The sequence below is a fragment of the Peromyscus maniculatus genome, chromosome 15, assembly GCF_049852395.1.
Source record: "Peromyscus maniculatus bairdii isolate BWxNUB_F1_BW_parent chromosome 15, HU_Pman_BW_mat_3.1, whole genome shotgun sequence".
NCBI lineage: Eukaryota > Metazoa > Chordata > Mammalia > Rodentia > Cricetidae > Peromyscus > Peromyscus maniculatus.
In genome coordinates this window covers 67910386-67922901 of record NC_134866.1, presented here as the reverse complement: position 1 = coordinate 67922901, position 12516 = coordinate 67910386, and the positions used below count along the sequence as shown (strand labels likewise).

The 12516-nt window shown below is 37.1% G+C and overlaps 1 protein-coding gene across 1 annotated transcript in view; it reads right to left on the bottom strand.

The window, feature by feature from the left end:
* Positions 1 to 8770: 8770 nt before the first annotated feature.
* The window catches only part of Edil3 (EGF like repeats and discoidin domains 3), a 450159-nt gene continuing 446413 nt past the window's right edge, over positions 8771 to 12516 (bottom strand). The window contains exon 11 of the mRNA XM_006980462.4: positions 8771 to 11672. Within this exon, the coding sequence (XP_006980524.1) occupies positions 11523 to 11672 (150 nt within the window). The 3' untranslated portion in view covers positions 8771 to 11522. The remainder of the gene's footprint in view (positions 11673 to 12516) is intronic.

Sequence of the window (12516 nt, the reverse complement as noted above, 5' to 3'; positions counted from 1 at the left end):
AAACCTTTATGAAAGATCAGAAGCCACTTTCCTTGGGTTTTGGAGTCTTCACAAAGGTCTTCACACTTTGACAAACACTTTACTGAATGAACTAACTCTCCAAACCCTTGTTTATGGTTTTGTTTTTTATTTTTTAGATTAATATAAATACATCATTTCCCTTTTCCTTTCCTCCCTTCTAACCTCCCCATATACCCTTCCCTGCTCTCATTCAAATCCATGTCCTCTTTTATCATTGTTGTTGCATGCATACATGTATATGCATATATATTTCTAAATACAACCAAGTATGTAAAATGTAACTTGTAGGTGTGTTTTTAGGGGTGACCATTTGGTATTGAATAATCAGTGTGTCACAATAATCTTAATGATGTAGTAGTAGTGCAAATACCATGATGGTAGCCAATAACTCTCTCATCAGAATTAAGACCTTCTCAACAAGAGGGAAATCATGCCTGGTACTGGAAATCTAGCCAACTCTCCTGATGTAGTAAAGCCATGGATCTTGGAGAACTAACAACCACCAACTTATTAAACCACCATAATCTCTAACTACATTCTAGACATGTGTCTTTATTCCCATAGATGATTATAGTTCTCATCCCTCATCAAGGAAACTCCTTGATGCAACAGATAGAGGCCATTACAGAAAATCACAACCAATCAAATGCAGGGTTGTGGGGTCCAGTCTCAATGGATACATCTGCAAGACACCTAAAGCTCAGGGCACGTTGTGGAAGAGGAGACAAAAAGAGTGTAAGAACCAGAGGACCAGAGTGTTTTCTGTGAGATTCTGTCTCCCAATAATGTCAGAAGCTACACACACAATGTCGCTGCCTAAACATGAACTGAACATGGACAACAAGAGACATGGCAAAATAGATGGAGGAAAGCCTGCAAGTTCTCAACAAAGAACCTAGACCACTAAGGGATACTGAGTGGCAGAAACAGTCTTCTCAGAAGTGAGCATCAGATTTATTTTTTAACATATTATTTACTTTGCAGCTTTTCTTCTACTCAATATTATACTAACAGAAAATTGTGGGAGGTAGAAGTGATGATAGAGTAGCTTTGAATTTCTTCATATTCCAACTGATCCACAGAACACTATTTTTAGTGCTTATTATTTTCTTTTTCTTTCTTTCTTTTTGGTTTTTAGATGAGTTTCTCTGCATAGCTATGGTCCTTGAACTCACTATGAAGACTATTCTGGTCTTGAACTCACAGAGATCTGCATGCCTTTTCCTCCTGAGTGCTAGGATTAAAGGCATGTTCGACCATGCCCAATTTTCAGTGTTTGACTTGAACACATGCATACATACCTATTCCTCAACCTAGGATGAGTGTATATGACCAAAAGCCTATTGCAAACCAAAAACACCATGGTAAAATTGTGCTTAATGCACTTAATCCACTCAGCGCCAGAGCTTAGCCTGGCCTACCTTCAAAGTGCTCACAGAGCATTATGTCGGCCTACAGTGAAGTAGCACCACCTACAAATTTCCAGTTTTATAATAAAGTGTGACTACCTCATGTAATTTGTTGAATGTCTGTATTCAGAGATCACTGGAAGTTACTGGACACTGGGGAGGATGAGTTGTTTACTCTCCTGGCTGTATGGCTGGCACTGTAGCTCCTCCTTACTACCCTCATTACAAGAAAGGTTCATAGCATGTTAATATTCAGGGAAAGATGAAATTAAAAATCTAAAATATAATTTTATTGAGTGCTTTTGGCTCCCAGAAATTGAAACACTGTAAATTTAACTACACTGAACTTTAGATTGTTGTTGTCAACATTTTTTACTGGGGAACTCAGGATTTCATTCTTTCCACAGAGAGATCATTAAGTCATCATGTTTTTAATTGTTGCTTTGATGTATTCAGTTTGTTACTTACCATTTAAAAAATATGCTATCAAATATATCTCAATAGATTGTCTATTGGTCAGTCATTTTTTAAATTAAGGTATAATTATGTAGTGATCAATTTTCAGCCATTGGTTTCTTATTTCAAATACATTACTAGGTATTGAAGGTATATTAAATTGTATAGGACCATATAAGACATTATAAAATAAACAATTCATAACTGCTTAGCTGGAGGTATGTCACTACAATTATGTCTGTTCTAGTATGTGTGGTGGTATTGTGTTCCCCAAAATATTGTGTACCTTAATAAACTTATCTGGGGTCAGAGAACAGAAAAGCCACTAGTTAGGCAGTGATAGCACACACCTTTAATCCTAGCATTCCAGAGGCAAAAATCCCTCTGGATCTCTGTGAGTTCAAGGCCACATTGGAAACAGCCAGGCATGGTGACTCATGCCTTTAATCCCAGGAAGCAAGCCTTTAATCCTAGGGAGTGATGGTAGAAAGCAGAAAGGTATATAAGGCATGAGGACCAGAAACTAGAGGCATTTGGCTGGTTAGGCATTTGACTGGTTAAACATGTGGCTGGTTAAGCATTTGGCTGGTTCAGCATTTGGCTGGTTAAGCATTCAGGCTTTTAAGCAGCAGTTCAGCTGAGAGCCATTGGGATGAGGACACAGAAGCTTTCAGTCTGAGGAAACAGGACCAGCTGAGGAATTGGCAAGGTGAGATAGCTGTGGCTTGTTCTGTCTCTCTGATCTACCAGCATTGACCCCAATAACTGGCCTCGGGTTTGATTTTATTAATAAGAACCTTTAAGATTCCTGCAACAGGTATGCATTGGAGCACATTTTCAAAGCACATTGAGTTAAAACAAGAACAGACATATTGAACTGTCACAGGGTGGACTTAAGATCTAGGTAAAAATCAAATTCTACAACTTGGTCAAAATTTAGGCTCTTTGAATTCCATTTCTTCTCTTACAAAGAAGACATATTAATCTACTGTTATTAGACTTGGCATGAATCGAACATGGAATACATTTCGCTATTCATTATGTTTGATTTTCCAACTTATCTCCTTCAATGTTCCTTCTCTTCTTTGTTACATTGAGTAAAACGTATTTCTATGCTCTTTCTTTTTTGGGAATCTTCATTATTGTAATAGAAGTTATCATATTTGTTTCCTTTCTCTTCTCTCTCTAGCTCTATCCTAAAAACTGAGAACCTATAATCAAAATTTTTCATCACTGTATTTTCAAAGCATCATACACTGACGGGTACAAGAAAAGTGCTTTCACTTTTCTGAATTAATAATTAACAACAACACCAATAAAACATCAGTTGAATCCCCTTCATCGTTTCCTGAAGATTAATCCAACTCTTTAAGAACTGTCTTATTTACAAAATATATTAGCTTTTCTTTATAAATCCAGAGAAAGTCTAAATAAATTTTAATCTCACAGGACCTGAATTATAGCATAATGCAATAATTCAGAGGTATAAGCATGCGATATTAAATTTGAGAAGCAGCACACATATTTAATAGATTGAGTTTCTAGAATACTTGGAAACTTAGGATGAAGGTGTGAGAGGCTATTATACTAAAATTTGTAAACTGGAGGTAACTGTATAAAGTCCATTTAACAATTCTTTAAACTCTATTAAGGCAAGAGGTCAAACCACTCTCTGTATTATGTTTCAACCCAAGTGGAAGGCTACCTCTACTAGCCTTGACCCATGCTACGAAAAACCTACCTCCAGGTCACAGTTGACACTCAGATGCTTACTCCCTAGCAAAATCCAGAAGGAAGTGGATTGGGGAAGAAGTCCATATCCCAACAGAGTGCTTTATAGAGAAGAAGTGAAAAATGCTTACCCTCCAGACAGAAGAAATCTCCACAAATCTCTGTTTCTTATGGTTTAGTTTCCTCTTAGAAATCCTCTCAGGCTTCTAGCGCCAAACTTTTCTCCAGCCCAAGCCACTAGCAACTTCCTATTGACAGGATCCATCTAATTCAGCTGGAAACTCACGCTGGCTCCTAAGCATTCAGAAACCCTGTGGCCAGCAGACACCGACTGTGTACAATGCAGCTCAGTGATAATGTGGAAATGGTTTTGAATGTTTATGGTTGTGTCCCAGAGTTAGAAAAATAAGCTGTATTGTGATCTATTGTGTCAAGAACATATACACAGTCAAGACTATAACTGATAAAAATATAGCTATAAATAGTCCTCTCGCTTCCTACCACTCCATTTCTTTTGTGTTCTGGAAAATACACACACACACACAAAGTTTCAGCTCACTTAATTGTTTGCATTAACAGTTTGAATTATTATTTTACTATTATTTAAGGATCAGGTCACATATCCCAAACATTATTCTATTTAATAGGATTCTTTAGGAGATGTTATTGATGTTATAATAATAATAATGATAAAAAAATGTTACTTGACATATCTAAGTTAAAAAGTCTCCAAAGCCCAGTAAGCAAAGCATATATATTGTTGCCTCTCTGATTTGCTACCTTTAATCCCTTCATTTAATTTTATAACTTCTCTCCTCAGGCCCGGGCCGAACATACTTTGGCTTCTAAAAGCACAGTGGCAATCCAGCTGGTCAGATTCACTGTTCTGTAGACCTTTTTTTTTTTTTTTTTTTTTTTGCTGAAAGGAAATGTTTTTTAATTTTATTTAGTCTGTCCTTTTAACCTTTCTCATATCACAAAGAATGGAAAACTGTGAATTGTGTAATTCTAGGTAGATTCTGTCAGTTGGTGTGATTTTCACTTAAATCATTGCTGTTCTTTTTATCAGATGCACACAGTCTACTGCAGTTATCTTCCTGTTGATTCTCAACCACTGTGCTTACCTGATTGTTCTCCTTTCCTCTCTGGCCACAGGAACACGTTATTGGAATGCACCACTGGTCTCCCTGCTGCTCCCATGCAGATGGCAGTGGGCTGAGTTTACCTTGCAGTTCATCCTCCTTACTAACACACTGATGTGTAGGCAGATGAAGGGTGTGATGGAGTTTAATATAAATATGGAAGAATATGACTCATATCTTTAAGAACATTAAAGCAAAATTGTATCAGAGGCAATCACCATATGCCATGCTTAATGGTGAGATGCGCTGACCATTTGCTGATGTGACCATACATACCATCTTTCCATAGAAACAGGATTTTGAAATGACTCAGTCAACTTCTCTAAGTTATGAAAAAAAAAAAGTAAATGAGATGCCCTTTCCAAAAGCGTTCTCTCCTCCTGCTACCAAATTCAGCTAATAGAAATAGCTCTTTGAGTAAGTGCGACTTGCTAACTGTGGAAAACACTTTCCTTGGCAGCAATGGTGAAATGCCCAGTATGAATTATAGGTGGCTACTAAAAGAGAATCAAAAACATCTTATTTTCTCCTTCAAAATCAATAGAGAAATTGCTACTTACTCTAGGCATTCCTGACTCTGTAAAGACAAATGTGGCAGCGCATTTTGTTTCATAGTTGAGACATTTTCCCTGGCAAAATGCTTTAATCCTTCTCCTTACTCCAAGTAACATGGTCCTCTTGCATCTCAAAAAGCAATATTTTCACAAATAAACAATAAATTGCCTTGGTCATTAATTTTTATAAAAACTAACATTGGTAAAAAGAGATAAAAAGCATTGCATTCTTTTTTTTCAGTTTCTTTTTTTTTATTTTACAATACTATTCAGTTCTACATAATATCCATAGATTCCCTTGTTCTCTCCCTTCCTGCCCCCCTTCCCTTCCTCCCAGTCCACCCCCCATTCCCACCTGCTCCAGATCAAGGTCTTCCCTGAGGACTGGGATCGACCTGATAGACTCAGTCCAGGCAGGTCCAGTCCCCTCCTCCCAGATTGAGCCAGGCGTCCCTGCATAAGTCCCAGGTTTCAAACAGCTAACTCATGCAACAAGCCCAGGACCTGGTACCACTGCCTAGATGCCTCCCAAACAGATCAAGCCAATCGACTGTCTCACCTATTCAGAGGGCCTGATCCAGTTGGGGGCCCCTCAGCCTTTGGTTCATAGTTCATGTGTTTCCATTCATTTGGTTATTTGTCCCTGTGCTTTATCCAACCTTGGTTTCAACAATTCTCGCTCATATAAACCCTCCTCTTTCTCACTAATTAGACTCCCAGTGCTCCACCAGGGGCCTAGCCGTGGATGTCTGCATCCAGATTCCTCAGTCCTTGGATGGGGTTTATGGCACAACTATTAGGGTGTTTGGCCATCCCATCACCAGAGTAGGTCATTCCCGGCTGTCTCTCAACCATTGCCAGCAGTCTTTTGTGGGGGTATCTTTATAGAGCTACAGTAATAAAAATAGCTTGGTATTGGCATAAAAACCGACATGTGGACCAATGGAATCGAATTGAAGACCCTGACATTAACCCACACACCTATGAACATATAATTTTTGACAAAGAAGCCAAAAGTGTAAAATGGAAAAAAGAAAGCATCTTAAACAAATGGTGCTGGCATAACTGGATATCAACGTGTAGAAGGCTGCAAATAGATCCGTATCTGTCACCGTGCACAAAACTTAAGTCCAAGTGGATCAAGGACCTCAACATAAATCCAGCTACTCTGAACCTGCTAGAAGAGAAAGTAGGAAGTAGTCTTGAACGCATTGGCATAGGAGATCACTTCCTAAATATAATACCAGTAGCACAGACACTGAGACAAACAATCAATCAATGGGACCTCTTGAAACTGAGAAGCTTTTGTAGAGCAAAGGATATGGTCAACAAGGCAAAGTGACATCCTACAGAATGGGAAAAGATCTTCACCAACCCCACATGTGACAGAGGACTGATATACAGAATATATAAGGAACTCAAGAAATTAGACATCAAAATGACCAACAGTCCAATTGAGAAATGGGCTTTAGAACTAAAGAGAGAATTCTCAACAGAGCAAACTCAAATGGCTGAAAGACATTTGAGGAATTGCTCAACATCCCTAATCATCAGGGAAATGCAAATCAAAACAACTCTGAGATACCACCTTATGCCTGTCAGAATGGCTAAGATCAAAAACACTGAAGACACTTTATGCTGGAGAGGATGTGGAACTAGGGGAACTCTCCTCCACTGCTGGTGGGAATGCACGCTTGTACAACCACTTTGGAAATCAATATGGCACTTTCTTAGAAAATTGGGAATCAATCTTCCCCAAGATCCAGCTATACCACTCCTGGGCATATACCCAAGAAATGCTCAATCATACCACAAGAGCACTTGCTCAGCTATGTTCATATCAGCATTGTTTGTAATAGCCAAAACCTGGAAACAACCTAGATGCCCTTCAACTGAAGAATAGATAAATAAATTGTGGCACATATACACAATGAAATACTACTCAGCAGAGAAAAACAATGACATCATGAAGTTTGCAGACAAATGGATGGATCTAGAAAAAATCATCCTGAGTGAGGTAACCCAGACTCAGAAAGACAAATATGGTATGTATTCACTCATAGGAAGATGCTAGATGTGGAACAAGGATGACTGGACTGCTACTCACATCACCAGTGAGGCTACCTGGAAAACGGGACCCCAAGAAAGACATGGAGAAATGGAAGAGATCTACATGAACAGCCTGGACATGAGTGGGAGCAATGAAGGGCAAGGGTTGAGGGAAAGAGAGTGGGAGATCCTAGCTGGATCAAGAAAAGAGAGGGAGAACAAGGAATAGGAGACCATGGTAAATGAAGACCACATGAGAAAAGGAAGAAACAAAGAGCTAAAGAGGTCCATAGAAAAGCATTGCATTCTGGACAGTAACTTTTTTACTTTCTTATTGGAATTAAAAAAAAAAAACCCTTTATTTAGTCATACATTCAAAACTCAAAACTGAAATTGTAGATAAAAATTTTTTAGGTTGTACCAATTCATGCTTTATTGCTCACATTCTCTGAGAAGTATCCTCCTCACCAGGGTTTTCTCCTGGAATTCTAAGTGTTCCTTTTACTTTTGTGTCTTGAATCAGTTGCTCTCTATAAGCCTCCTAGTTGGAGATTTTCCTCTCAATAACCTGCTATCATAATAAAAATTTACCCCATATAGTGGTTTTCATAATTCACTATCAAGCTTATTGAGAATATTTTCATAATTGTTTTTACTTAATAAAAGTACATTTATGTATGTTTGTGTATGCAAACATTAGGCAAAAATGAAACCCCATTGAACCATTCATATTAAAATGCAATTAAATAGGAGCATGTGGGAACACAGAATCATGAAACTTGATCTAGCAGAGATTCACAGATATTGGAAGAAAACAGCTTTTAGTATCTTGAGTTTTACTCTAATTTTTGAATCCTAATAAAGTATTAAAGTGTAGGGATTATACATGATTATTTTACTGATGACTTCTACAGAGCCAGAACGAGTTTATAAAAAAGTCCCGTGTTCAGACTTCTACTAAGTAATAACTGGAGTTAGAGGTAAATATACATTAATGTCACGTTATTCCTTACTATCAATGTGTTCCCCTCAATATACTCCTGAGCATTATCAACTGAAAGAATAATAGAAGCAGTAAAAAATAACATATGAATAACAATAGATTTATTAGTCTTGTACTACACTGCTCTAAGTATACATGAGGAGAAAATGATTGGATTACTAATAGTTTGCAAATTTTCTGCAAATTAAAAAGTATAGACAGATTTATACATTTTAATAATCTCGGGTAAAATGTTTTTGCAGTCTTATACTTGAAAACAATTAGAATCTCTATTTTTTGATTTGCCTGTTTTCATTGATATTAAATAAAAATTAAGTGAAGTATACGGTTAAGATTAGTGTGCATCCACAGACAAGTTGTGTGTTCTTAGAAACATGTTCAATTACAACCACTTCAAAAGTAACACCGAGTTTCAAAAGTTTATTTTAACTTTGAGGACTAGACAGAGTCATACTGATTTTACAACATCCTACATGATTTAAGTATATCTACAAAGAAAAAAACAACATTGGGATATTACACAGTTTGAAAGTTTACAAAAGTTATGTGTATCTTAGTTATTTCTGTCCTTACAGACACACCAGATGCCAGCATTCAATGTTATATCTCATAATTTGTTGTCTAGCAAAGATACAGTCATTAATACCTGGTCTTCAAAATTCATACCTATCTTTATGAAGACATTCACAAAGAGAAAGTCAACCCTAGAGTCGGAATTAGTGCCTGTGACAGATGATTACACTGGAATATACATGAAATGGATATGTTAATAGCTAAGTCATTTGTAATTTCCTAAATCATACAATTAGCTTGTGATAATTATGTAATATAGCGAAGACTGGGTAATTCTTCTGTGTTTCTGTATTTGTAAAATTTTGCTTGTAAACAAAATTCAATTAAAACATAATGTTTCAGCTTGAAGCCGTGGATACAACTGACGCAAACACTAAACTTCCCAGTATTGTCATTATTTTCTGTGTAAGCATCCTTTGCTGACAGATGCATGTGCACTGGGCATGCTATGTTGTGAGTAGCACATTGAGCAGAGAGGGTGTACAAGCGAGCAAACCGTCCACTGACTTTCTGAACAGGAACAAGTATCATTAGTACCAACTCATTGGGCAAACAAATTTTAAACAGGTATCAATAGAACAAAATTTAAAGTATCACATGAAGCCAAGAATAGTTTTGAAAAAGTATTTCAACACAAAATATTATTTATAATTTCTAGAATTTAGTATTAAAGATAAAGAATCTGCGAAGAAAAACACCTACAGATTTAGTAGTACCGTTATCCCTGACAGAAACAAGGACCATGAGCTAGTCAGTAAGTGTTGCACTTTTAGGACCTAAGTAATTCTATGTACTGCTATTTTAATTTAAAATACTATTTTAAACATTCTATGTTGATCATTTTAAACATTATTTAGGACAACAGTATTCAAGACATAGCAATTTTGTTTTAGGAAAATGTTGATAAGTATTCAGCATTTTATATACTGAAAATCAACAGGATTATTAACAAATCTGATATAGTAAGCATGTGGGCATGGGGCAAACATTTGGCCTGACAGCCACCACAGAGCAATGTATTTGCTGTCATTTAAAATGGCAATCTGATTGACTTTCTCTTTCAGTTCTTCACCGTGATTGAAGACCACTCCATAATTACATCATTGAGAGGAGCTGTGATCACATGGACAGACAGGACGCGACAACACTGCCTTTCCTTATGCAGCACACACAGTCAAGGGAAAAGAAAATAAGACACAGCCGTGTTTGCAGGACTTTAGCATTTCACATACATACCGCCCTTTCTTTTCCTGAACCCTCAATTTAAAACTCCAGTCATTCTATGTCTGGGCCTTATAAAATAAATACGTGTAAAGCTTATAAATTAGATGTGGAGGACATTTATGGAGGCAGCCTGAGTTTTAATTTTAGACATATGTCGATGCTGCTGCCATTATCAATAACAAATTATTATGAGAATTGTTTATTTTTTTCTAGGACATTTGAAGCAAAAGAAATAGAAATCAATTTTCATCTTGAAAATGGTTTATGACTTTGTCATTAGTGAATGCATTGCTTCTCACCAATAATTATGCAATGTGCTTTCTCGAGAAGCTACCACTGATTTCAAACAGCACTGAAATTTTATTTTCACAGGAAACGTGGAAATCTGCAAAGAAATGTTGAGAACACTCGGCCAAGCTGTGCAGCATGAGGCTCATGTACATTTACTAATATCTTCAATATATAGAGAATGATTCTCTTCTTTCAAAGAAATGAAGATTTAAATTCCAGGGTCATGATAGTTTTGTTCTTTTTCACTAAATGATAAGGGAGTCTCAGAAAAGGAAGCCTTAGGGAATGAGATAAGGCTTCCTTCAAACATGAAAATTCAGGTTAAATGTATTTATATTAAATACAGACCCATTTACTGATATCCAATCATGTTCAATGTATATTAATAGATGTCCCTTGTACATGAATAAACACAACACTTCCAGTTAAATACAGGGGGAAAATTCAATGAGAAAAAATAATAGCCTATTTATGTCACATATAAATAATATAAACTTGAACGTAAAGAACTTCCTTTTTATTAGAAGTAAAGAAAATAAAAATAGAGTTGTTATATTGATTGGTACTGCATATCATATAGTCTTCTCCAAATCTCTGTAATAAACACTAACAGTGTTAGGCACAGGGAAACAATCCAGATAATCCAATTCATTACAGGAAAAAACCCTTATTGCTAAAATTGAATGTTTTCTAAGTGTTGGTTGAACGGTAACCATGAAATCTCTCCCAACTCTTTCATCTGATAACTGAGTTTCTTTACCTTTGCTGTAAAAGGAGGCCATGCTTTGCTGACTATACTTCAGCCAATGTACATAATTCAGAGAACAAGGACAGTAATTCACAGAGAGGGTGATGTGACTTAAGAGAGTTGTGCAATAAAAACAAAATTAAGTTATTGAAAAGGCAGGCTTAGACCCCCTTAGAAGACAGTTAGTAGCCTACCATAAATTTGAACACTTTTTCATGAGAAAAAGAGAAGCCATTCAGTTTCCATCAGACTTTGCACAGTTCATTTCATGGAGATGCTTGTAGGGAAATAAAGAAAAGCGTGATGGGATGTGTAGTCCCTTCATTCTTCCTCTGTGCAGCCCAGCAGCTCTGAGCGCAGAGTGATCCTTCCATACCAGGACCAAGGAAGGATCCTTATTTGTCGAGCATAAATGGGAGGGTCGATGACGTTTTTCCTGTGAGTGTCGTTGTCAAAATTGCCTTGAAAGACCTAATAAAGAAAAACAAAGATGATTATTGAGTCCTATCCCTCTGTAAGATTGTTCACTTTCTTATTTATAGTGCACATTGTACTTAAAATTAGTAACTTAATTTTTTTATTTTTTTAATTTGAGACAGGGTTTCTTTGTGTAGCCTTGGCTGTCCTGGAACTTGCTCTTAGACTACTCTGGCCTGAAACTCACAGAGATCTGCCTGCCTCTGCTGCCCAAGTTCTAGGGTTAAAGGCATGTGTTACCACCGCCTGGAACAATTTTATTTTTAAGAATAGTATTACTTTATTATTTATTGTGTGGGATGCATAAAGTATGAGTATAATCAAGTGTGGGGGTGTTTTTGGATGCATATTTGTGTGTATGTGTGTGTGTGTGTACTCATGTAAAGCAGAAGGCAGTATGGTGGTGATTAATAGAAACAACAGAGGTTAGAGAGATGGAACAGCAGTTAAGAACACTGAGTAGTCTTCAGGATCTGGGTTTGAGTCCCAGCACCTACATGCTGGCTAACAACCATCTGTAACTCCAGGTCCAGAGATCTAGTGCCCTCTTTTTCAGGGCTCCACAGGCATCAGACACATACGTGGTGCACAGATACAAATGCATGTAAAAACCCATGCAAATATAATGATGATGATGATAATGATAATGATGATGATGATAAGCAACCCACACAGCCTGAGTGCCTGAACCACGGCTAGGGTGAGAGGGAATGAAGTTAACACAGAAACAGAAATGGTGAAGCTGGAATCGAGGAAGGTTATCTGCCAGGTTCCAGTCTAGCAGTTCAAAATATACAGCACAGGAGGGTGAGTTAGCCAGCCTCTGAAAGAGGTCTCT